Source organism: Sorex fumeus, unplaced genomic scaffold (genome assembly GCF_029834395.1).
Source record: "Sorex fumeus unplaced genomic scaffold, SorFum_2.1 ptg000044l, whole genome shotgun sequence".
Classification (NCBI taxonomy): Eukaryota; Metazoa; Chordata; class Mammalia; order Eulipotyphla; family Soricidae; genus Sorex; species Sorex fumeus.
The window spans coordinates 68,028,330-68,055,616 of NW_026606101.1; the positions used below are offsets into that span (position 1 = coordinate 68,028,330).

Below are 27,287 nucleotides of genomic sequence, written 5' to 3' on the forward strand. Positions count from 1 at the left end.
GAAAACAGTTCTTAGGTGTGGAGAGTGCTTATTTTGGATGTATAAAATGATAAATGATAAACCTTTTCCTTTGAATGAATTTCTTTTCATTTTTTTCCTTGCTATTATCTGGGTAGATTTTTTTTATTTACTTTCTACATAAAATGTTTATTTTCTTTTACACTTAAACCTTAAAAATCTAGATTGTATTCCCCTTTTCGGTTGTAGATTCTTGAAGTACACTATTATTTTACATTTTAATATAACATTTATGTTTGCTAAGATGGATCGTTTAATGAGTGGAGCCACTTAAAAATGTAAAGGGCTGTAGACCCACCTCTCCACCACTCCCTTCCCCCCCAAAAAATAAGGCAGCAGGAGCAAAAGGCTTTCGTTTCTTTCGTAGTAAAGTATGTAATTGTTCAGTTGATATGCCATTTTAATTGAAAATGGAAATGCAGTTCAATAAATACAGGAAATAATATATCCCCTACTGCCGTTATTTATGCCAGTAAAGGAAAGGAGGCAGAACGAGGAAGAGAAAGAACAGAGGCAAAGACAGTGAGGGGTGTAACACAGAGCCGGAAAGGAAAGACACAGACCTTTCCATAGAATCCTGCTCCCTGCCTGCTTAAAGGTTCCTGGAGGTTTCTAAAGACCTGCCTTAGAAGATATCATTTTTTGATACCTTCTTTTTGGACCAGATCAAACTAAGCTCAAGACTGACAGTGTCATGAAAGCCAGAGATTCATCACTCCTATTTTGGAGCATTGTAGCCCTGTAGCACTGTTCATCGATTGGCTCGAGCAGGCACCAGTAACATCTCCATTGTTAGACTTGTTACTGTTTTTGGCATATCGAATAAGCCACGGGGACTTGCCAGGGTCTGCCGTGTCGGTGGGATAACTCTCGGTAGCTTGCTGGGCTCTCCGAGAGGGATGGAGGAATCGAACCCAGGTCAGCCGCATAAAAGGCAAACACCTACCCACTGTGCTATTGCTTCAGTGATTTTGGAGCATTGTTGGCATATTCCCATGTAAAGAAACCAACTATGTAACAGCCCCATGAACCCAATAAACACTCAATAAATATTTGTCAGAGACATGAACATGCAGAAACCATACACAGAGTGACAGCTTCTTTACAATGCTTGAATCTTTCTGTATCCTTCTGCGCAGAGTAAGGTTGGTATCCTAATTCCTAGCATGGTGGTGGACTCAGACATTTGCTTCTCGCCTGTGGCAGTCTGTGAGAGTGAGGGAGGGTGGAAAGAGTGGGAAAACATTCCCATTGGCTGTGACATGAAGAGGGAGAAGAAGCTCCAGAAAAGAGGAAGTACCAAAAAGCTTGGCAATAGTTGTAGCCTATTCATATGAAAGTGAGCAAAACTCAAGGATTTAGGTGAGGGAAAGCAAAGGGAGAGGCAGGAATTGGGGATCCAGTGAAGGAAGAATCCAGAACCCTGGAGTGGTCATTGAGTTGACAGCTGTGTCAGGTAAATTAGTTGTGATTTGTGCCACAAGGACGGGTGGCTTCCTGTCACTGCCTTTATCACATACTGGTGCTGGCTGGAAGGCGCCAGTATATCACAGCCAGGTAGAGAGCAGAAGGGGCTGGCGGTTCTGTGGTTGCAAAGTCAGTGCTTTTATAGCAAAGAATTGCTCTTCTGAAGGTCCGCCACTTGACAGGCACCTACTGTCAATTCGATCGAAAATTTTAAAGGATTGTCCTTTATGCATGGAACTCCTAAACTGTATCCAAAAAGTTAAAGTATAAATTGAAGGACAAATATAGATTAAGATTCAGCGAAATTAATATGCTTAACGGAATACTATGCTTAGGTTTTATAAAAGTAAACTGTGGGAGCTGGAGCAATAGTACAGAGCCTGACTGGTTCCATCCTTGGCACCCCTGATTGTCCCCCCAAATCCTCAAGGAGTAATTCCTGAGTGCAGAGCCAGGAGTAAGTCCTGAGCATCACTGAGTGTGATCCAAAATCAAAACTAAAAAGTAAACCTTGCTATAAATATTAAATGTTGTGCTTACTGTACACTTACTTAAGGAGCATTAGCTCCTTTGAGGTATTGGATAATGGATCCTTTCAGAATAAGTCCTTATACTTATTTCAGCTGGAGATCTCTTTCTGAGGAACTAGAATGTAAGCTCCATGAGGGCAGGGACTGTTTTTGTTTTGTTCATGGCTAAATTTCACTCTCTGCATCACTGCAGATATGCAGTAACAATATTTAAGAATGAATGAACAAATGGAGTAATGAACGTATTGTAAAATCGCATTCTTAAATATTAATCAAGTTATACATGGACCTACATCCATTAAGAGCTTCCATACCTTTACTAGCAAATTCTAAAGTATGTGGAGAGAAAGTTTAAAATATGGAAAAGGCAAGAGCCTTCCTTGTAGTTAGCATAGAGCAGCGTGGAAAATATCCATTTTCCAAGAGGCAGGTGATTCTGAGGGTTTGTCTTCTACTCACCCAGATAGACGTCAAAGAAAATAAGTTTTTTGGTATGGTACGTGGCTAATTTTGACATAATTCTATTATGTAACTAGCAAACTATAGGGGTTTCTTTTCTTTCTAAATATGTGGTTTTTTAAATGTCAGGCATTCATAAATATGACTTTGGATCAGTTTTTTAAGGACAAAATCATGGTTCATAGAAAGGAGCCTTATTGTCATGAAAAATTCTCTTTTATAAAGAGACACTGCATAAAGTATAATTTTATAATCTTCCCAATTAATGTCAGATACTCAGTGAATTCCCCAAAGATTAACTGAACTGCCTACCATCATGTAAATATTGTTCAGTAACTACAGGGGGAAGAAGAATAGAAGGGAGATTAATAGCAACAGCATATAGCCGAAAACCTCAACATTTACTATAAGCAGCCGTCAGCTCACTTCAGGAATAATCAACTTGGAAGTTTGGGACACAGATATATCAGTCAGACTTTCACGTTGTTATTATCCAAAAGAACCTAGTGAAGTATTTTAATCCCCCACCCCGCCCCTCAAAAAAAACCCCAAACAAATAAAGCTTTGTAATTTATAATAGAATCTCAGCAAGTAACAAATGGACAGAGTTTGCTGGGGACTCAATTACTTGGAACAAAATAAAAAAGATTTCGATACTCAATGATGGTTTCATTGAATCTGCTTGGAAACAAATAATTTAGTAATTTGAGCATTGGGAGGTGGGAGGAGCCTCAGCCAGCAGTGCTCAGGGTACACTCCTGGCAGAAGTGCCGGAAATCAAACGGCTCCGCCGCATGCATGGCAAGCAAGCATTTTGATCTGCTGTCCTGTACTGTCTTTTCTTATTTTTGTCTTTCATAATGTTTTGTAAATGCTTTTCATGCTCACAGAAGTTGAAATGAAATCTCAAGTCTTTGGTCCTAAGCGGGAATAAATCATCCAATTGCAAATGCTTTAGATCACATATTTAAGGAACATAGCCAAGGATGAGACCTTTTCCAAAAACAATTGATTTTATTTTTATTTTTATTTACTCTGAAAAGTAAATACAGAGGAAAAAGAGAAGAGGGAATTTTAAAAGAGTGTTTTTGTCTTTTACCCCTCTTTTTTTTTTAAGCAAAGGAAATTGTAAGTATAGGGATGCTAGGACAGTGAGATAGAAAGTGTATGCTTATTGAGCCTTTGCCTGTAGTTGCTCAGTACATTGATGAATTTATTGGAATACCTTAAGTGACTTCACTGGAAGACATAAAACAAATGCATATGTTATTTATGTATCTAGCAGCCGGACATTTACACTTCAGAAGTATGTATCTTTAGTCTTTTATTCAAGATGTCACTTTTATATTTTAGAAATGTTAATATACTGATTTTTAAAACCTTTTGTACCTAATTTGCCCTCTGAAACATCAAATTTTGTCTTAGACTTACAGAATATATAATATAAATCTATAATTGGCTAAAATCACAGGGAATAGAGTTGCTGAGAACTTTTGTTATCTTAGCCCATGATTGTCTTAGATGTTGTTTTTAAAAGAATAATGGTTTATATGAAACCTTATTCCAAATTTGTGTTCAGATTTGAACAAATTCTTGCATATTTTAAGTTATGAGAATGTAAAGCCTCTTTATAAATTTAGATACATTTTTCATCTTTTTGCTTTCTCAAAAAATGTGTGTTTCGCTTTGAAAATTTTCACCCTGTGTCATAGCTCGGTTTTGTTATTGGTCTTCTGTATAACAGTCTATTACAGCATGAATTGATATTTTTAAGTACTTTACAAAGTTCATTAATTCTAAGTGGACATTTAAAAGGCAAAGTGTTTACCATTCTGTATTTGTCTCTGCCAGAAAATCAGGCAGATGCAGGAACTATTTCTAAGCCTTATCCTGCATGTTGAAACAGATGCCTTTGAGTATTTGGAAGGTCTTTAATGAACCGGAGTGGTCTTTAGGACTTGGCTCTGCTACTGAGTAAGAACAAATTCCTTGAAAACTAAGAATTCCTTGACCTAATCTATAGCTCAGTAAGCTACTCTACAAAGAATGTTTTGGTGAACTCTGCAGCATCCGTTCATGATGGTAAGTATTTTCAAAGAGCTAATGATGACAGGACCAGGTTCCTCTACTTGACGACAGTGTTGAGACCTTTGACCTTGGACATTCTGAAGGAAGCAGACTTGGGAGTGCTAAAGCACTGCACATAATAGAGGTGTTTGTGAAAATCAGCTCAAATGGTTTGAATTATATTGTTTTAAATACTGTGTACAGGTTGGTTATTTTGTTGGTTTATCATCTAATAAAAATAGATACAGGCAGAGAAATGAACTAAAATACTTATTAGATCTGTAGAGTTAAGATTAGTGAGTTAGTTGGATTTTTTAAGAATGTTCTATTGAATAATGAAATGTTTAGGACAGCGTTTTTGTTGAGAAGTAGACTGGAAAAATATTTTGTGATGAAAAAGTAGGTCCCTTTGCTGCTCTTTGTCCTACTAGACAATACCTATCTTTTGGGAACTTAATACCTACATAGTAATGCTGAGAATTAAGAATGTACTTTGCATATTAAGTGGCTAGGAATAAGAAATAATACCAAAAAAGAATGAGTGTTTCCTAAAATTTGAAAAGTAAATTGTATTCAAATTTGTGTCCTTAAGGATTCTTTTTTCTCATTTATGCCAACTTTATTAAGGTTTCATCGACAAACTGTCCATAAAGGTTTGTTGGAAGAAAACACTTAACTGTGGATGACTAGTTGGTGACAGACATACGTTTGGTGCAGTATGCCTAAAATACTTCTTACCAGAAGAATATTTGTTCTCCCTGTATTAATACTGCGTAACTAAGTAGAAGCTATCATAAGCCAGTGTGGTGAAAAGCTACATTGCCATCTGCCTTTTTGTACTGGATTGCAGAAAGAAATAAAATCATAGTAAAGCTCAGAGAGAGAGAGAGAGAGAGAGAGAGAGAGAGAGAGAGAGAGAAGCCAGATGTCTCACCTTCCAAAAGAGCAGCATTACCACCAAGTCACTGTAACATTGTCAACTGGATACTTTCCTACACATCAGTTCCTTTGCTGGAATGATTTGTCACAGGCCTGACACTAATTGGATAATAACTGTGGTTTTGGTTATGATAGAAAATGTTATAGATTCTGTGTATTGCTTAGCAGAGTTTTTTGAATAAATCTTCCACCATGCCAAAGAGGAAAATGAAGATTTAGTTTATTTACCAAGCAAATATTTATTCATTTTTGCACATGTATTGGAAGAGAAGCATGCAAAAGCATATAATACATGAAGACATCATCTGTTTGGGAAACTGAATTTAACCCAGCTGCTGCCACTTATTTAGCAGTTATTATGCATAGGGAACAGTGCTAACCATTAGTTGACTCTGAGTTTGATGTTACGGGTGAAAAAGTAAGCAGAACTCCTCAGCCTCGTGAGTGGTTGCACCTAATCGTTTCTAGTTTCTATGACTTAGGATTATACCCTTAACTATCAAATTACTTAGGTAAAGTTCAGTGCTAGAGCCAGATTATGATATGGAATGACAGGAAGTTTCATTATAGTCTGAAATGGTTACAGAGGGAAGTGTTATAAATTGATAGAACTTAATTATTGATATTCATTGGTTTCACAGCATCAGATTCAGATAAAAAAGAAAAGAAGGAGGGGATTCTTCATAGTTGTTGACAGAACAGGGGCAATGAGATACTCTAATTTAATATTGATGATCTAGTTCCTGTGTGTCCAGGAATAAAGCAGAGGACCTGTGTACTTTAGGGGAGCTTACAACTTAAAGGAATTATAGAGATCAATTATAGAGATGAGTCAATCCATTGCTATGTAATAATTTCAGGGTGTCTATAAGTGAATAAGAAAGTTGATTTACATTGGAAACCAGTTTGCCATAATTTATATACTCTCAAAAGATTAACCTTTGACTATATCTGAAATATCCTAGATGAGTCTAGAAAAATCCATCTCCTGTCATGTTTATTTGAAAGCTTTCCACCTTCTTCCATAGTACAAACATCAGTTATTTCAGAAGTGTTTGTGGATAAGGGATCTTCATGACTGTCTTCCTTCTGCATTGGTTGAAAAAAAAAAATTTGGTGGGGTGTGTGCCAAGTAGTGCTCACGGGTCTGAGGGCCACACCTGACAATACTTGGCCCACTGGCCAGGTGTTTCAATGTTGGGTTAAAGGATGCAATCATAGCCAGTAGTGCCATGGCACCACCAGGGCCACTTCAGCAGCGCAAAGTGGTCCAGGGTCACACCCAGTGATTCTTGAGAACTCCAGAGTTACACCCACCGAGCTTGGGAGACCATGCAGTGCCAGTAATCGAACCTGGATCGACATTTATCTTAACTGTCGTACTGTCTCCCAGCCCTGAGAAAACGTTACTCTGAGAGCACTGATTGTACGATAAATGAACATTCTAGAGAGGAGACCTCCAGAGGTAATGCTATCATAGAGGTGTGTATTTGGCATGTTTTGGTAGACAGCTTCCCTAAGATACCAATTTCAACTTGAGTAACAGTTTGAAAAGCTTGAATTGTCTTTTAACAGTTATTCTTTCATCAAGCTACAATATTCATAACTAAAATGCAAACTCTATAAAAAAGGTATCTGGCATATAACAATAGATGCTCTGCTTATATTCACTGGATAGGCTCTTTCTGTGTTTGGACATTAAAATGCAGCCAGGCAACCCGACAACTCAGACTTCTGGGCACGCCTTGTCTATAGAGTGCTGCTAAAATTATTGGGTTGCAAAATTCTGGGGTACTGCCTGGTTTAGATTCTCACAGTGGAAAATAGTAAGAAATGGAGCTGCAATTCCTAGTTCTGCTGTCTGTATAGTAACAAATAAGAATTTTAATTTTTGTCTTAAAATCATTCTTCATTTATGCTCCATTCTGTCCTTTTAACTTAATAATTTGATTCCTTTAGACAGAGAAATTTTTGTTTGTTTGTTTGTTTTTTGCTTTTTGGGTCACACCCGGCGATGCACAGGGGTTACTCCTGGCTCTGTGCTCAGGAATCACCCCTGGTGGTGCTCAGGGGACCATATGAGATGCTGGGAATCGAACCCGGGTCAGCTGTGTGCAAGGCAAACGCCCTACCCGCTGTGCTATTGCTCCATCCCCCGAGAGAAATGTTTTTAATAGCAGAAGAAGTGTTTTCCTATTTTTAGATATTGTAAGTATTTCCGAGTGTTTATAGTGTTGGGTTATAGGGGAAAAAGAGAGCCAAGACAAAAACATCCCTGTTTCTCATAATGTAGAAAAGCGTAGAATTTTGAGTATTTCGTAAACATTAAACATAAGTAAAAGTTTTCCGTGAAAATTTTTCCAAAGATAAAAGAATCCCGAGTAGAAAGTACAGAATACTTACAGAGAAAGCAAGAATGAGATACAGACGCTCGAGGTGGGACCCGCCAAGAAACCCTCTTTTTATCTCCTCCCTCCCTGCTGTGAAGAGGTTGGTTCTGAGTCTGCGTGGGTGTCTGTCTCTAAGGGGCAGGTCAGAGGGAGACCTTGCAGATCAACTGTGATGTTTTGTCTGACAGCTATTTCCCCCAAGCTCTGCCTCCCAGGGTGGTGGGGTTGAGAGTTTGGTACAAATGTCACCAAGGATAGCTATGGACGAGTGAGAGAGGGAAAGAAAAACTTGATAAAATGTATGCTGAGACTTCCTGCATATGGTATTTGTTGATCAGTGGTTGTTTCTAAAGAGACTGTATTCTTTTAGTAAGAAGAACCCCTGCACCCCCACCCATAGTAAAAATTGTCCTGTGTTTCAAAAGTAAAGGAAAATGTCAGAAAACGTTGCGCTGGAGTGGTGGCCTGTTACGTACAATTGACTCTGGCTAGGAGAACCAGAGAAGCAGCCTTTCTTAACAGAGCAGATGGGACTTTTGGCCGAGAACAGTGAAATGTCACTCCACCCTGGTCTCTATTCAAGCGTAGAAATCGGATCATATGATTGAGAATGCCCGCAGAACGTGCTCCTGTGGTGTCTTCAGTTTTTTTCTTGACATATCTGTATCTTTTCTTCACTGATTTGCATCTTCTGATCTCTGGCATCTCTGCGCCCCTCAATCCCCCCAATACCTCAAAGTAATGGTTATTCGGAGATGTTGTGAATTCTGTCTCCTCGCCTTGTCAGTTCACTTAATGGATGGTTTCTTAGCTCATGCTCTACACTGATTTTATTGGATTCAGATGGAGTCAGGTAACTTTCTTGGGGTCCCTTTTTTCCCTGTTTTCAAAGTTAGATAATCAGTTTAGTTAGTGTAATCAGATTTCATCCTTACACAAGTGAGTATAGACAAACAGAAGACCTCACAAAAGGGGATACCAAAACAAGCTAGAAGCCCCAGTTTTGCCCCACTTTACCTAGAGAACCTGGACTCTACCTTCCTGAACTGCAGAGGCCTCATTGATTAACTAAAGAAGTTAGGAGAATTTATTTCTGAGGCTTCCTCAGATTTCACCATTATTCAGTCAAAGTCAAACACTACAAATGAGTTTAGTTCTGTCCAGTGTCTCCGCCTGCTGCCGTTAATGCTGTTCCATAGATTGTAGTAAGAAAACTGAGTCCCACTTGGTCCTGCACGGGTGCAAGCACTGGAGCTGCTCTTGCTGGATTCAAGTAGTTGGGGGTTTTGATAGATTGTTTTAGTTTGGTCCCTTTAACTGAGGGGAAGTAGTATAAGATATGCTCAGAAATTAGAAATATACTTAGAAGCATTCCCACGATCTACTTGGCATGCTTTTCTTTTGTAAAGGATTCTATGGCAAAATCAGTGTGGTCACTGATTCTAAAAATTGGAAAATTTTTCTGTATTTTAGAATGGATTCACTCCCAGACCCCTATTAATCTCACTTCTTCAACCAGCTCTGCTGGTTGTATTTGCTTCTTTCACTCTAGTATATGCTTTGTTTCATGAAAATTCTCTTCCTCAGCCATCTCGAAATTTCACTGACATCAGACTTTGTGTTTCAAAAGGAGATGGTAGATGAGGGTCCAGTCCTTTAATAAGTGACATCTAGTAGGAAAGGTCCAGGCATGTGCGTGACACCCGTTTACACTGACACAAGGTTTCATCACTGTCGTCCTCATCCTGCAGGCCTAGTCTCTGCTGTAGCTGCTTTCTCCAGGCTAGACCTGCCCTTTCCTTCTGGCATCCTGGTATTGCACCCTGCTTAGCCACTTCATCCCTGCTGCTTTAACGCTCCTTTTAGGATTTCATGCTTCATCCACTTCGAACTTAGATGGTCACCTCTTTTGATGTACACAGTTCAATTCCAATTTTCTCAATTTCTTTGGTTTAATGGGCCACACCTGGCAATGCTCAGGGCTTACTCCTGGCTCAGCACTCAGGGATCATGCCTGGTGGGGCTCTGGGGACCATATCGGGTGCCAGGAATCAAACCCAGGTTGGCTGCATGTGAGGCCAGTGCCCTGCCTGTGGTCTTATTTCTCTGGCCCTACACGTTCTCTGTGACCATCTCCTCTCTCTTAAAACTCTTCTTAGAATCTTTCACAGAAGTCCATTTGGAGTTAAATTTTATTTGTTCACTGTCCACATTAGCATATACAAATGATGTTAACTGAATGTCCACTTTGCTGTCCAACTCCTTGAGTCCAAACCCACTCACTTTGGTCTAAGAAGTGTGGTGAACCCCCACCCCCCGGGAATGTGGTGTCAGGGATTGGAAGATTGTGCGGGGTTAAAGTGCTTGCCTTGAATGCAGCCAACCCTGGTCCCCCGGCACAGAGCCAACAGTGACTTTGAGTACCACCAGCTGTGGCCCAAACTGGGTCTGGTTGCCTGCCCTCCCCCCTCATCTACCTCCTGCCCTTTTCTTTTTAAATCTGGTTTTAGTTTTCCCATTCTTTGAACAGTTTGATCCCTGTTTAGAGTCCAAGTATAAGTTTCTAGTTTCTGGAAAATGTTTCATTCTGGGTCATGATCGAATATTGGGTTTTGTAGTTTTGGGGGAAGACTCTCACTCCTCTGTTTATATGCTCTGAAGAAAAGATGACAAATGATTTACCATTAAGTTAGGGCCCCACTAGAACTCAAGAAGGGTTTGGGGAATTCCTGTATAAGCCAAGAACATTGTTTGTATTCCCATAGGTACCATGAACCTCAGCCTTAGGATAATCTTGGTCCTGTGTTTCCCCATGGCCCTCCAAGCCGACCTCCCTGCTCCCCACTGAGTACAGGATCCTTCCTTCCCAAAGGAACCATGGATGCCATTCTAGTAGGTCCTCATTCACCCTGCAAAGACTGCAGTGCCCGAGAGGAAAAGCTTAGCTGACACATACAGTCGTGAAGGCTAGAAAGACACCACCAGGGAGCTGTAGTGCGTCTGGCCCATTGACCTAAACTTGGTTCCTGTAGGAGGCAGTGTTTCATGTGATTCGATGTTGTAGTTCAGTTTGCAGCCCAGGCCCCTAGAAGGACCAGAAAGAAGTCCCTCTCTGTGTGGAAGGGTCAGCCCACACTGAGACTAACTCCACCTGGGCACAATGTCGCAGAGGGTACCATTCTTCTTACTTTGTTAAAAAATTTTGAGCAGATACAGCAACCCAGACTGCTGGAGATCCATTTGCTGAGCTATGGCAGGGACTTAAACAAGAACCCTGAGGCAGTACAACTTCCAGCTTTGTCTGGCATTGTCTGGGACCCCGAGAGAGCTCTGTAGGGGTTGGACTCGACTCCTCATTGTTAGCAAACTTCAGAGCATGTCCTGCGGTCACCGAGAGGCCCGTGCTTTCTGGTCTGAAGTCCTGTCCAGTGCCTGGTAGTCACCTCCCACTCCTTCATTCCCTGATGACCTGGAAGGGTTTACTCTGGATTTGATTCCAGCCCTTTCACGGTCCTCTGATCACGTTTCTGTCGTCACTGTGGTCAGTGTGTTTGCGGTGGTGTTCTTAACTGTGGGTGGTGAGGGAGGGGCGACTCCTGAGGAGCACCAAGACCTGGGGGCCCCTTCTGGCTATTCTCAACCAAGCTGGCCAGTGGATCAATATAGAAGCCCAAGGATGTGGTGCTGCACAGACCCTGCAGTGCCAGGGACTCCCTGGGCCACCATGGTGCTGCCCAGGTGTCCCTAGAGCCACACGCAGCCATGCTTGAGGGACCATTGTAATGCCAGGGGTTGAACTGCAGTCAGCTGCATCCGAGGCAGGTACCTCTATACCTTCTCTGGAGCTCTCACAGTGTTCTTGGCTCTGCCCAGCTGACCTCAGTAACTTCGCATCTGTAGAAGCGCAGTCAGATCGTGTCTATTCCCCTGGCCTCTGAGATGCGTTGGAATCCGAGGTTCAGGTTGTGATTCTATGCTCGACTCCTAAGCTTCCTCCCAGACTGCACTCTTGATGGAGAAGGCGGCAGAACACATACTCAGTATTATGCTTTCTGGCACAGTCATTGCTTGGCACGGTCATTGCTGGAATCCCACCCTAACAAGTGCTGTGTCAAACCCAGGCCTCCTACTGCAGAATTTTTATAACTCAAAAAGTCAGCTTGTGCCAGAAAGGAAGGTCTGAAAATGATCTCCAAAAGGATCTGTTTTATATTTAACTCAGGGAAAGGGTTTGCCTGCCACCTATTTTCTGAAAACTTGAAAGCAAGCACAAGGCTATGTGTGCATTACTCGCAGTACTTGGTCATTAGGGGCTTCTGCACCATCTTCTGCCTGAGTCTGAGTATTGTCTCTTGAAATCATCAGTGACCATTTTCCAACTGATGGAAATAAATAAAAATCTCATTCTTGAGAATGGCTGCTCTTCCTGCTTAGCCTTCCTCAAATTCTTGTTTGACCCTGTCTGTGTCCACCTCCAGGCAGGCCCTGTCCCTCCTGAAGGGTCCCTCCCATTCCTTCCTCTGTTCCTTGCCACTTGCGTTATCGGTACCGGAAGTTCGGTGGGAGCAAGAACTGCCTGACCCTCGTCATTGTGTCTTCAGGTTGTAAAACCATGCTCAGCACTCAGCGGGGACCCAAATACTGACTGAGTCAATAAAGGTGGATACGCAGACACTGGCTGCCCCTGCAACTCTCAGGTTCCTTCTCGAGTTTTCTTTGGGACGGAGAGCAGGCGTTTGATTGGGGGAGTCTCCCAAGTGTGCTAAAGGGGCCCGGGGACCATTCCCAGGATACTTGGCAACTGAGCTGGGCAGTTTGAGGTTCGGGCGTGAGAATGCTCAGCTGCTGGGGCTCACAAGGCCAGGGACCATCGGAACGACCAGGGTGGCACTTGAGGGCATCCAGGACTACATCTGCTGGTGCCGGTTGCGGGGAGGAGGAGAGGGGTCCACGCAGTGCCAGGATTTGAGCATGACAACATGCAAAGCACATGCCCCTGACCACCAGCTTACTTCCCTGTCTCCCCTCCTTGGGTTTCACCCCTAATTGGACAATGCCCCCCACCCCCAGACCCCACTGTCTCGTGTTTCTTCTAATATACCTTGCTTCCCACGCTGTTTCCAAAAAGTCACAGGTGTACTAACATGATTGATTTATCCACTGATTGCAAAGGTTTTCCTTTCACTCACTTTAAAACTCGCCCATTTCACTGAAGACCGGGGAGGTCAGGTGAGTTGTTTAAGATTACAGAGCAAATCTGTGTGCTGTGTGGTTTCTGCGCCGCCCTGTCCCTCCGCAGATTTGCTGCACCAGTTGAGTGTGGCCGATGAATATCTCTAGAAGCCTCTTTACACGCTTGCCCACGGCAGGTCTCTGAAGCTCCTGGAGACAGTGGATCATATTTCTCAGATCTTCTTGAAGAGAAATCGGTGTCCCAGCACTACCGCCTCGTTCTTCAGTAATGCAGCTACTATGTCCAACATAAGCCATTGTTTCTCCCAGGTTATCTCTGCTCAGTTATAAGTAAAAATAATTTCCCACGCACTCAAGAGGAGCTTTTTGATACCGGTATTGGGCCATGGGCCATCAAGTGCCTGAGAATTCTTTGCTTCCCTGCTGGTGGCCTTCATTCGGCCTGTCTGTTCTTAGGTGAACAATGAAATGACTATTTGAAGTAACGACCAGCCAGGCTTTTAGCACAAAATATTAGATAACTTGGAAAACACATTATTGTTACCCCAAAGGAAATAGTAGTGATAATTTAGTGGAGTGAATATGGTAATGGAACAAATATAATGCAGAGTCACATGATTGGGTACTCAGGAAGAGGTGGAGTGAAAAGTCAACACAAACTTAGTACCTGACTTACCAGGACCTCCCCAGTGCAGTCAAACGATTTGGAGGAAAGCAGGTTTGAAGAGGAAGATACACTGATGAGTGTAAGGTTGGAATTCCCTGTGTTTGGCTAGAACTGTGCAATGAGAGTAGGAAAGAATTGGACGGTTTGGGCTTCGGGAATTACCTATATCAGGTCGTTTAGTTTGTTTTGTTTTTGGTGAAACAGTAAAGTTTTATTGAAACTTATTTAGAAAGATGTGAGGGGAGAAAAGGGGAAAAGTACATGTTTGAGTGGGAACACGGGCTTCTCTGGAGTAGAAATAGGCAAGTGCCAAGACAAGCGAGGTGTGTGTTCAAGGGAATCAAGGGTTTGAAGAGCCCACATCGGGCAGATCCTGAAGTCATGACACTGTTCTATTTGGATAGTGAGTTGAAGGGCCAGACCATGTATCCAGTTACAGTTGGGAAAGGCCAAGACCACAGGTCAGAGAGGCTAGTGCACACACATGGATGTCTTCAGAATGAGAATAGCAGTAGGAGGTGGGGGCTATCCCAGGGGAAGGATCTAATGGGGCAGGCCAGTGGGAAGATTCTAGAAGCAGGTTTGGAATCAAGGAGGAAGTGCTTTGAATTTGCCGTCCCCAACACCAGTGTAAGGGCAGGAAAAAAAGGAAGAGTACAGGAACATTGTAAAGAGAAGAAAGAAACTGCTGCTCCTTTCCCAGACAGAAAACAGTGTTCCTACAGAAAATGAAGTGACGTGGAGAAACTGAGGCGGGGGGAGGGAGGGAGGTATACCACTGAGGCCAGAGGGCACACCTCAGGAGACCAGGCCACCGGGAGCAGGGGTATTCCATTGCAATCATAGCGGTTTGGGAACTGAAGCAGGATGAGGGATGAGAGGCAGTGAAAAGGTGCAGGGGACGCTGTCTCCGAGCGTGGCCTCAAGGTGAGGCAGGGACAGACAGGGGGGTTGGAAGGGTAGGTGGGCACGGGAGAGGGGAGTTCAAGGAGAGGGGTGACAAGCAGATAGGATTGGTTATTTGTAAAAGTGGGCGTGAGAATAGCTTTGGTCTGGTGGGAAGAATAGAAGTTCTTCAGCCACTTCAGCCGGAAGTTTTCTTCAGCCACGTTTGAACGTGCGAATTAGCACCCCTGCCCGCCACAGCTGTGTGCTCTGTTTTCCGCAGTCGCCTCCCCATCCCTGAAGTTTGGTTTCTTTTCTCTCCCTGTTTGGTGTAAACATCCTGAGATGTCCCAACCCTGCCGGTTCTGAGCCCGGGTCCGTGGCCTGCTGTACACTGAACCCAGCCAAGGCCTTTCTGGAAATACAGAAGCCAGACACCCTTCATTTCATTCACCTGGGTTTCCTGTGTTGTAGTTTGATTTGTTTTTCAAGTTCCCCCCACATGTTCCCTGCTGCCACCCCCCACCCACCCACCCAAGTATTCTCCCGGGTCAGGACCTTGGCCCCACACATAGTGGGAACTGGCTCGTGCACTTGGGGGCTTCTTGGGCAGCTAAGTATCAGTGTCGGATGCCTGGCTTCCAGGTTCAGCCTGTGACCCCAGCAAGCCCAAGTGGTTAGTCTTGGAACCTTCAGTTTCCTGTATGGCAGTATGAGGAAGAAGAGTAACGTGAGCACAAGACTCAGGGTCAAATTAGAGAGTAACACGCCTACCACAGCGCCTGACACACAGAAGTCACTTGACAGATCGGAATTGTTTTTGCAAATAACGTGCCAGTTGCATCGGCAGAAGGCAGAGAGCTTGAATCTGGCCTCTTACACCACTCTGCCATCCTGACACCTCACGTTTCACTCCAGTGCACTGCTTATCCCAAGGATGGCAGAACTGAATTTCTTCCACACGCCGTTTGTTCGGTTTCCATCCATGACTGAAGGCTCTCTTGCTTTCTGAGTGTTCTTCAAGCCTCCTGGTTATAGTGCTGGTTCATGTGTCACCACATCCCCGCGGTGCAGCCATGAAACACTTGCATTCCTTTCCGTTTGCTCGGTAAGAAAACTGCCACAGGCTGGCTGTGTGAGCGACCCACAGAATGTTTCCAAAGGGCCAAGGATGGATTGGGACCGCTGGTATCTGCCCACAGATAATTCCGTTAGAGCGTTGACTTTTCCTCAAGACTATGCTACACTTACACCAGTAATTACTGTTTTAAGTAAACAATATATAGCTATAATCTCAGTGTCTGTTGTTGAGATGGCCGGTTCTGAAGTGGGGTACGGGGTGGGGGTGACCCTGTCTTTCTGGTGATTGCCCCACACTTATCAAAATGATGAGTCCGGAAGTAAGAGCTTGCTAAAAATAAAACAAAAACAGTCATTCAAAATGTTGATGGCCGTTAACATATTGCATTTACGAGCAGAGAAGTTTGTCATCTTCGTGTTGTCATTCATGCAGCATTAACCTTTTTCTCCAGATCATTGAGACTGAGAATATGATGGACCGAATTGTGACTGGCTTGTCTGAGTCTAGTGTCAAGGTGCGGTTAGCAGCCGTCAGGTATGAGCCTTAAATGGTCTGAATAAACATCCTTTGCCATGTGTTTAACCTCTTGCCTTCCTGGACCTTCTCTGAGTAAGCACAGAATCCAAGTGTTTCTTGGAAATCCGCCCAGGTGGAATTGATACTGTGTGTAACGTTATTTAACCAGACACTCGCCCGAGAGCCCCCTGAAGTTGTTGAATTAACCATGTCTGTTGATATTTCTGAAGTGTAGATTAGCCATTGTGAAATGCCAAGCAGTGTCATTGAAAAGTCGCCGTTTCGGCTTCCCGTGAAGCTAATTTTGATTGTTCTTTATAGATGTTTGCACAGTTTATCTAGATCTGTGCAGCAGCTTCGCACCAGTTTCCAGGATCATGCTGTGTGGAAACCTTTGATGAAGGTAAGAGGATATGGTCTCTAGGCTCGCCCGTCCCCTCCCTGCGTTCAGCCCCGCGGGAGGCCAGGACCCGACCGCCCTCCCTTCTGAGGGTGTCTGATCCATGGGACGCTGCCCAGCCCAGCACCTCCGGTTGACCTGGAAGTACTGGGTGATTTCTTTTGCTAAGTAAAACGTCAGCCATCTGATCCCTCTGTGGAGTATTACATGTTAGACTTAGATCCAGATAAGAACTCTAGTTACTAAAAAGAAAGGAACCCACCATTTATAGACATAACTTGTTCTTAGCCCTTTGGCAATCAGTCCCTGGACACTTTATAATACAGTTGTTTCCTTCTGCTTCTCTACTCTAAAGTAGCTTCTTTGGCCGTAGATCTTGAGGGTCAGCTGGGAGAGGGGAGTAGGGATCTTGGATGAACTAAATCTGAATATAGAACTTATAGATGTGATATGATATGCGATGTGATAGAAAGTTAGAGGGGCTTCTGCTAGAAAGCGTAAGAAGTGGGCTTTGATGGCAGGGGAAGGCAGGAAGAGTCTGACAGAGGCTCCCTGCTGTGTGTCAGGATGGGCCTGAGGACAGCTGAACCACCTACTTGTGGGGACCATAGCATGGGCCTGGAAAGAGCTGGACCATGTCCTAGTGGGGGCCGTAGGATGGACCCAGGGAACGTTGGACCGTATCCCAGAGGGGGCCAGAGGATGGGCGCAGGAAGAGCTAGACCATTTCCCAGAGGGGGCCAGAGGATGGGCGCAGGAAGAGCTAGACCATATCCCAGAGGGGGCCAGAAGATGAGCCCAGGGAGAACTGGACCATAACCTAGAGGGGGCCAGAGGATGGGCCCAGGGAGAACTGGACCATGTCCTAGAGGGAGCTGTAGGACAGGCCCAGGGACGGTTTGCTCAGTTGAGTGATCTTACTGTCACTTTTCTTGCTTGTTCAGAACTTGGACCTTTCTCATAGCAATTTTATCTTGATTTGTCAATTCTGCCTATCCATGATTTTTCATGTGCTTTCCTTTATTCCCCCAAAATAATTTCCAGATACAGTGTTTGGAGCCATTTTCCTGGATTAAGCACAGCTTAATTCTGTGTCTTACGAGTCAGTCAGGAATGGTGCGGTATGTGGTTTCTAGCCAGTTCTGACAGGAAAAACTGGGGGGAGAAATCAAAAAGGATTTAAAGTATATTAATCTTAAAAGCCTACTAGTAAATCAATATTTGTTTCAGATATGTGTAGGTTTCCTCTTAGTTCAAAGACTGTTGGTATGACTACTACTCATTTCCCCATTTTAATTTTTTTTATAGTTGTAACTGTTGGTGGCATTTGGTTTATTTAAAAATTTTACTTATAATTTTTTGTTGTTTTGGTGATTATCTGAGGGCATATCAGTGCTAGAAGTCAACTACTAAATTTCATATACTATCTTACCTCACATTTGAATAAATGCTTAAAATATGTCAGAAAAAATCTCTTATTTTAGTTGCTCATTAAATGTTACTTAATTCAAAAATAAAACTTAGCAAAGGCTTATTAATCTATAAAACAGATTTTCTAAAATTTGTATTATCAAGTGTAGCAACTTTTTAAAAGTCTTAATAGGCATTTATTTCAGCCAGTGATACTAATCAGTATAATTTTGGAAGGTGATTCTTTTTCTTAATTCACAGACATTTCATGAGCACCCATGTTGTGCAGTGCTGTTTAGTTTAAATTAGACTGTAAATACCTAGATGATTTCTTTAAATCCTGAATTAGTTGATTAAAAAAAGTAGTCAGGATATTTGAGAGATCAGATAGTGGCCACAGCTACTCTCAGAAGGACAGAATGAATGACGGACGGAAATGCTCCCGGCAGCTACTTCTGGAATGGGTCAACCTTCCAGCCGGGCAAGATACCCTGAGAGCTGCAGGAACGGTGTGGGCAGGAAGGGTCAGTGGAGGTATCGCAGCAGACAGGGCCACGTGGTTCCCATCAGCTAGCCGACAGTTCAGAGAAGACAAGTACATTACATAAGGAGAACATCTGTTATGTAATTCTTGCTTATTCTTAACTTGGGAATGTAAGACTTGATTTAGTGAAGAAAGCCAATAACGTGTGTGTGTGTGTGTGTGTGTGTGTGTGTGTGTGTGTGTGTCCATTTCTAAAAGCTCCTTGGATTCCTTTGGGGATCTTGACTCTAATCTTGTCTGATTTCAAATACAAATGGTCTTGTGGAAAGTCATATTGCAGATAAGTGGCATCTGTGCAACTTCTTTGAGAATCCAGAAAGAACTGGTTCTGGTAACAGTGACTAACATTTACCATAATGCCGTGTTGTCTTTAGAGCAAGTGTGCATGGCAGTGAGTTTTTTTATGTACCTATTATCTCTGTGCCTGATAACAACAATGGCAATAAATGACTTTTTAAAATCCTAATTACATGGTCATTACTGTGTGCCATTACTGTTCTAAATCTTTCCATGTACTGTGACAGCAGCCCCACGAACTAGGAGCTGTTCTTAACCCCACTTCCCAGTCCAGGAGTTCACATTCCTCTTTTGTGTTTGAGCCTAAACTGTGCTTAGCCGCCGAGCCGCGCTGCTTTCTTTGTTCTCATCATTTGCCAAGTAATCCCAAGTCCTCCTGGCAGGGAATGGTGGTTTTCCACAATTCCTCAACTCCGGTGTTCAAAGACGCTAAAAAATTTGCTTAAGCACACATACCTAGTAAGAAGAAGGAGGTTTGGAACAAGGACTGTGATTCCAAGCCTGAGAGCTAGTGCCCCAGATTGCCTTTCTTAACAGCTGGAGGAAATTAGCCATCTGTACTGCTGGCCAAACAAGTCCTTCCGCAGACACCCCAGAGAGCCTCAGGACCTCAGCCATGCCTATGTTTTCATAAGAAGCCTGATGTGATAAAGTCAAGTAAGCTCATTTGCTCCTCTTCAAGGTCCTCAAACATCACATCAGACACTTCTGACTTGTCTTATGTTCCTTTTCCAGACACGGCCCCTTGCTTGCAGCAGTACTATAATTTCTCCAGCAGGATGAATGTGGGGCCCAAGTAATGTTAGAGCACTGGGTACATGTTATGCTGGTAGCACATGGACCTTCCCTAACTCATCAATATAGAAGTCCAGCTGAAAGAGAAATGGTGTCTTCTCATGTAGTCTTAGGAGCTCCCCTCCACGGCTCAGAATCATTAATAGTATCCCTTTCTTTCTTTTCCTTTAACGTCCTATAGGTTTTACAAAATGCACCAGATGAGATCCTAGTAGTAGCGTCCTCCATGCTATGCAATCTCCTCCTTGAATTTTCTCCAAGCAAAGAGGTCAGTATTGCTTTTCCCTTTCTGGACTTCACACAGAGCTTTACCTAGAGCTTAGGCAGACAGTTTTCATAGTAGTTGACATTGAAGTTTGAGAATTGGGCTTAAACTCTGCTCGGTGTGGGGCTGGGGAGGGGGTGTGGCAGGGAGCAGGGAGATGGTCCAGGGTGTAAGAGCTTCCCTAGCATGCAGCCAGCCCCGGCTCAATCCCCGGCACCACTGTGTGTAACCTAACCCTCCTACCCCCAATAAATAAAACCTACTTTAGCACAGCGGTAGGGCGTTCGCCTTACAAGCGGCCAACATGGCCGACCCGAGTTCGATTCCTCCGCCCCTCTCGGAGAGCCCGGCAAGCTACCGAGAGTATTCGATATGCCAAACACAGTAACAACAAAGTCTCCAATGGAGACGTTACTGGGCCCGCTCGAGCAAATCGACGATCAACGGGAGAGCCTTTACCTTTACCTTTACCTTTACTTTGTAATTGCTGGAGGAAAGTGAACAGATTGAATGCTTTTTACCTTATGTCGCTCACATATCCAACTTATTCAATAGAACTTTGCAGCTTGAAGTCAGTCTTAAGTGCCTGCAGCTGCAGTGTAAGAGATAATTACAGAATTATGATTAAACACTCTTTACTAAACAATAAATTAAAAATCAGTTTTGTAAGCCAGGATTATAAGTCATTACAAGGCATCACTCCTGACATTAAAAAAAATCCCTTTTTAAATGACAATGGCAGTTGTTTGGGGAGGGATTATATAGTGATACTTTCTCCTTTTGTGTGCTTTATAAATTATTTGTAAATTAATTTTATTTAGAAATGACTTTACTACAAGGGTAAAAATAAACTTTAAAAAGTAAGGGGAGCCCTACTGAGTTGGGTGTTTCCTGATAGTGTCATTCTGGTCTACCCTCTGGTGAGCTGAGTTTTAAGCACAATCCTTTTGTCTGCTGTGGTGGTCCAGCTTTTGACTCTCTTTCCAGCAGAAGAATAGATGGAGCTTGGGAGGTTGTTTCCCAAGAAGTGCCCAGGAGCCCCCAGGGTGCTTACTCCTGGTGGTGCTGTGGGCTACCAGGCTCACACCCAGCAGTGTTCCAGGAGTGAGTGGTGCTGGGAATGTCTCAGTGCCTCCCTTGCCAGGAACATGCTCTCAGGCCCTTCGTGCTCTCTCCGAGGCCAAATACCAGCAGGTTTTGGTAGCTTGGAATGTCTTTTGTGCACGTTCAGATATAGTTACTCATAAGCAGACATTTGGGGGCACAAGTGAAAGACTGGTAGTTTTGTTGATGTTTCTGATGAGGGTGGTTTTTGTTTTTGTTTTGCTTGGTTTTTGTTTGGTTTTGGGGTGCTCAGGACTTATCCTAACCTTGTGCTCAGACATTACTCCTGGCATGCTCAGGAGACCTGATGCAGTGCTGAGGATCGAACCTGTGTTGGCCGCGTCCAGGGCAAGCACTTTAGGCCCTTAGTGTTCTCTCCAGTCCCTGGACTACGAGTATTTCTGTAGGCAGAGGGAGTGCACGCTCGATGTGAGGGTTCTCTGTTGCTCTCTGTCCTGGAGGTGGGGCCTCAGCCTGATGATGCTTGGGTTCGAGTCAGTACACTGCCATTAGTCACCCTCAGCAGCTCTTGCGTCACCTCGCATCCACAGAGTCGAGGAGAGGAACTCAGGCCGAAGATCGTTAATAGGATTTTTAAAATATTTTTCTAGTTGTGAAGTAGTTTGATAAATTGAGTCCATTTTGATATTTCACCTTTCTTTAGAACTTCAATCTTCAGGGCTGGAGCAATAGTACAGTGGGTAGGGTGTTTGCCTTGCACGTGGCTGACCCGGGTTCGATTCCAGCATTCCATAGGGCCCCCTGAGCACCCCCAAGAGTAATTCCTGAGTGCAGAGCCAGGAGGAACCCCTGTGCATCGCTGGGTATGACCCAAAAAGAAAAAAAAAAGAACAGAACTTCAGTCTTCAACCGTCATCTTAGCCCTGCCGACAGGCCTCTGTCCTGCTGGTCCACAGATGGACAGTTAGAACCCAGGTGGCAGACCAGTGATTTTTCAACCTTTCTACACCAAGGGCTGGTGGTTGAAGACCTCTGCTTGAGAAGGCAGCTAGCAAAAACATACACTATTTGGGCTAGCGAGAGCTCTGTAAGCAGAGCACATACTTTGCATGCAGGAAGCCCGGGTTTGGTGCTCAGTGATGTTTGGTTCCCTGAGCACTGAGCTGGGAGTAGCCCCTGAGCACTGCCAGGGTCAGTGAAACCTAAACAAGTAAAATAATAACTTAATTTTTAAAAACAACAAAACAGATATGACTTCTGTAGCCCATTTGCCAAGATCACATCTTAAACGACTAGCACTAACATTTAATATCATGAACCGTTTCCCTGCATTTGAACTTGTCCAAGTTGGTTCAAGATTCCAGAGGGAACCAGATTCCAGGTCGTGTGTCCTGTTACCGAGTAGAGATAATGATCCATCAGAGAAAGCCACGGAAGGGCAGGCAGTGAGGCTGGGGAAAGGCCTCCCTGGCATTCCTGTTGTGATGTCTGGGGGTCAAACACATGCCTTTTTTTTTTTTTAATTTAAAATTAATGACAAACTGGGCTTCAAACTGAAAAGGGAGGAAACGCTGTAAGAGCATCATCATCAGTCGACAGCGCTGGAATATGGATTGTAGATTCAGTAAAGCATAGTATTAGTGTTAACGTTTCTGAGTTGGTAAGAGATTATTCTTTTCTTAGAAGTATTCATGAGGGGCTAGAGAGATAGTACAGTGGGTAGAGCACTTGCCTTGCACATGGCTGACCTGGGTTTGATCCCTAGCATCCCATATGGTTCCCAGAGCCCCAACAGGAGTGATTCCTGAAAACAGAGCCGGGAGTAAGCCCTGAGTATTACCAGGTTCGTCCCCCACCAAAAAAAAGAAGCACTCATTGAAAGAAAGGAGTATGATGCATATACATATTCTACTTTCTAATGGTTCAGAAACAGACAAATAATGTGAATATGGGAGGCAAAGTTAGAAAACTAACACTAAAGAAAACACAGCAGATTTTAAAAGTGGTGAGTTTGGGAAAGGACTATATAGATTTTTCCATGTATTATTTTTGATACCCTGCCAGTTTGCACTTCTTTCAAAATAAAACATGAAAAGCTATTACAGGAGGGCTGGAGCAATAGTACAGTGAGCAGGACGTTTCACTTACATGCAGCCAACCCAGGTTCGATTCCCGGCATCCCATATGGTCCCCTGAGCACCGTTAGGAGTAATTCCTGAGTGCAAAGCCAGGAGTAACCCTTATACATTGCCAGGTGTGACCCCAAAAGCAAAAAAAAAAGAAAAAAGAAAAGATATTGCAGGTATGAAAGTACATAGAGATGCAGTGCAGGGGTGAGGCACGCGGGGAGATAGTACAGGGATGAAGGCTTACGCATTACCTGCAGCTGATGTACTTGGTGGTATTCAATCCCTGAGCACCACAGGTACATCCTTGGGGTTTCCACACCCCTAGCACCTCCAGAACACACCAGGGTGACCAGGTTATCCCCTGCACCTTAGGGCACACCAGCCCAATTGACCTAAAATCACTAGGAGTGTCTCCCGCAGTACTTGAGAGACCCCTCCCCCATTTCCAGCTTTTATTTAAAAAGTACAAGAAAGTACCCACAATATGTGCAATTAAAGGATTGTGTGCCCTTCCTTAAAATGTTATCTAGAAAGGCTCTGGCCTTTTTCCCGGTATGTATTTCTGAATTGCTTAAGACATTTCTAGAATCCATTCAATAGATGAGCTTTTGAGTAGTTGATGGGAAAATCCTTCCTCTACGGTTTGGGGGTAACTTGTAAACAAACCATAAGGATGGCTCAGAGACCCCAAGGGTGCGCACCTGCCGAGCAGGTGTTGGTGCGAACATGCCTCGAATGAGGACATCTCCTGAGACTCTTGGACAAGAGGAGGAACGGCCAGGAACTGGGGAGACTCAGCTTTGTGGGAGCATGGGGTCCTTGGTCTTGCCTGCTCAGAGATGCTGTCAGCTGCCTCACCCTCTGCTCGGTGAAAGCCACTTGGAATTGAAGTGGTGGGAATCTTAGGCAGGAAACACACTCACTTTATTTACAACCCTGACTTCGAAGCTGTTTGTTTATTTATTTATTTATTTTTAATTTCCCCATCACAGCCCATTTTAGAATCCGGAGCGGTAGAGCTACTTTGTGGACTAACCCAGAGTGAAAACCCTGCACTGCGAGTGAATGGCATTTGGGCATTGATGGTACGTCTCACGCTGAGTGGTGGCATTGCTTACAAAAAGGGGCATGCTGTTGTTGGGGGGACGGCCACAGAGTGGTACTTAAAAGGCCTGGAGTCTTCTTGTTTCCAAACTTGGCTGTTGGGGCACAGGTTTATAATGACTTGTTTGGTCGAAGACCCTGTGTTCACCTTTCCGGTTCAAATTTAAGCAAGCTGGAACTGGAGCGATAGCACAGCAGGTAGGGCGTTTGCCTGGTACGCGGCTGACCTGGGCTCGATTCCCAGCATCCCATATGGTCCCCTGAGCACCGTCAGGAGTAATTTCTGAGTGCAGAGCCAGGAGTCACCCCTTGGCATCACCGAGAGTGTGAACCCGAAGAAAAGGAAAAAAAAGCAAGATGATTGGCCACTGCGTGCCTCAGTTCTCCTGTGTATTATCAAGTAAACTGGTCTGCAGTGAAATTTGACTTATCTAATGCTGCAAGGAAAAATTCTCCTCGTGAGCCTGGCCGTGCCTGTATGGAGCTGCCTGCTTTAGAAATCCATGTCTCATTTGCTCTTCCTAGCAGCGTTCTTTCTGAAATAGGCCAGGAAGCAGTCACAGTTTATGAGAGTCCCACTAAGGTTCAGAGTGACTAAGTGCTTTTTCCAAAAAAGCAAATTCGCTGCATTTCACACTGAATAATTTCTTCACCACTTCTCGTATTTACAGTAATTGAATTCTGAAACTTTTATAAAGTCAGAGAACCATTTCTTTCCTTAAGGTTTATTCAAATTGAGTTATTGAAATGGAGAGCATGGATTTTTAAAGCCTAATAATAATAGTTACGATGTGCTTACTCTGTAAGCTCGGCATTTTACATTTGTCACCTCTATTTCTTCCAGCCTCACAGTTGGGAAGCTGAAACTGGGTGGAGAAATGACTCACCTGGCCAGTGAGTGCTGGAAATGTTTCTCCACTTGCATGTGGTTGTCGGTCAAGGGCTGCCCTGCCACCAGCTGTGGGGTGGCAGCGATCACCTTACAGGAAACGAGTCCAGTCCTTCTGCAGTGCCTTTTCTCCTTAACTTTGCACCAACTTTTCGTACTTCTCTTTCTTGAGACTCTTTCCCAGGACTTTATGATCATTTTTTCTTTTTAAACCTTGCTCTCTACCTAGTTTCTCCCTCTTTCCATGGGAGATTCTTCCAGGTTTCAGTCCCACACACCATTTTAAGGTTGAAAATTGAACTGAACCCTCCCATTTCTCTATCCTTGTTAATGACCTTATTCTCATCAGTCTCCATATTCTCAGTGGCTGTGTTCTGTGTCACAATGGAATCACCGTGGGTGGGGGTCACTTCCCTCCCTGCCTCGTTCTCTCTTGCCAAGTTGCCTTGCAACATTAGGAAACTGGATCTTTCCTGTGCTCTTAGTCTCTTAGTTAAAAAGAAAGTACCAGGGTCCTGAGAGATTCTACAGCAGGTTAAGACGCAGAGTGCTTCCACGCACATGGCTGGCCTGGGCTTAAGATCCCCAGCCCCACCCAGAAGGATCCCTGAATACAGCTGGGTGTGCTCCAGAAGGAAAAGAAGCCAAAACAGCTCCATTAGCCACATGTTACAAGAAATGTCTCTTTTACAAAATAACTCCTGGCCATCCGGGTTGCCTATGTGTGCAGATCCGTCCATCCTGCCCGTGGAGAGGGTGTGACCCAGCCCGATTTGTGCCCAGCACGCTGTTCTGAACATGCTCGGAGTTTGGTGCCAGTACGTGTCCAAGGCTCTCTAGTTATTCTCATTCATAAGAGAGAACTTTCAGGTCACTGGCAATGCCGTGACACAATATAATCACGAATAGTCATTTTGGTATTAAAGGGACAGGAGGCAACTCGCTAACCACAAGGTTCCTCCCAAAATTAGCAAATTTCCTGTTTACTTGAGAAGTTTGAGGATCTCAAAGGTCCGTGTCAGGAAGTCTTTATCCCTCATCTTGGAGCATATGCAGGCGAGGTGGTTATCATTCTCCGAACAGAATTACATGTGATTAACAGGGATCCAAAAATTAATGTGACATGCCTAGAGGTTTTTCCGCAGGTTTTCTGTGTGCTTTGAAAACGACCAGCGACTGTTAAAATATCATTTACTCAAGCAAATGGAGACATGATTCTTGAAACCTCTTTAATCCTTTCAGAATATGGCATTTCAGGCTGAACAAAAAATAAAAGCAGATATTTTACGAAGCTTGAGTACTGAACAGCTCTTCCGGTTGTTATCAGATTCAGATTTGAATGTGCTGATGAAGACTTTGGGGCTGCTGAGGAATCTCCTCTCCACCCGGCCTGTAAGTGAGCTCCGCGGGCCCAGCCCAGCCGCCCCGCACCGGCCCCTGGCAGACACACGGGTCGCTAACGGGCCTGCCCTGCGGAGGGCAGCTCTGCCGGGCCCACTCCCCCTCTCCCACACGTTTCCTCCCGGGTCTGAATCACGGCGCTATGAGGCTTTTGCTCTCGCTTCAGAGAGCCCCCCTCGCTGCCCATCTGCGGACCCCCACCTCCCACATTGCCCCTGGCCAGGGTTGTCTTCTCGATGACAGTGTCGGGGCAGGAGACGCCGATCCCAGCTGGTGGGCTGTGTCCCTCTCTCTTTCATGGTCCCTAACGGCAGTGGCCGTGGCCTTCAGGTAGACTAAGTGTGGGGCGCAGGGGAGCTTTCTCTGGGCCTCACTGGCGTTTTCAGGCCTTGGACACTGAAATGCCGAAGCTAGCGTTGGTGTCCCGATGCCAGAGTTTCCCTCGCTCCGGCTCCTTTCATCACCAACCTGGCCCCACATCCACCTTTTCTGTTTTCCTTTTCCTAAATGACTTTGAATCTGAGGATCCCTCATGATGACAGCTCAGAATTCTATCAGCCAGTCTACGCTCTCTTTATTGTAGGTCATCAGAAACATTTCGTCAGAACAAAAATGAAAGGCAGAATGGGGCTTGAAAACATCATCAATCAGTCAATCAATCAATCGCCCAAGTAGATTCACAGCATTTTACCCCCTGACCCCCACCCCAACCTGTGGTGCTGGGTGCAGCCTTGCAACTCCTAGTACTGGTCCATGGATTACTAGGTTCATGGCTG

The 27,287-nt window shown here is 44.1% G+C and overlaps 1 protein-coding gene across 3 annotated transcripts in view; it reads left to right on the forward strand.

Annotated features, from left to right (window-relative positions):
• Positions 1–27,287, forward strand: part of ARMC8 (armadillo repeat containing 8) — a 99,036-nt gene that overhangs the window by 55,123 nt on the left and 16,626 nt on the right. For all 3 annotated transcript variants that reach the window (XM_056121312.1, XM_056121313.1, XM_056121314.1), the window contains 5 exons: positions 16,148–16,230; positions 16,534–16,615; positions 19,840–19,926; positions 24,110–24,202; positions 26,353–26,502. In XM_056121312.1, the coding sequence (XP_055977287.1) occupies positions 16,148–16,230; positions 16,534–16,615; positions 19,840–19,926; positions 24,110–24,202; positions 26,353–26,502 (495 nt within the window). The remainder of the gene's footprint in view (positions 1–16,147; positions 16,231–16,533; positions 16,616–19,839; positions 19,927–24,109; positions 24,203–26,352; positions 26,503–27,287) is intronic.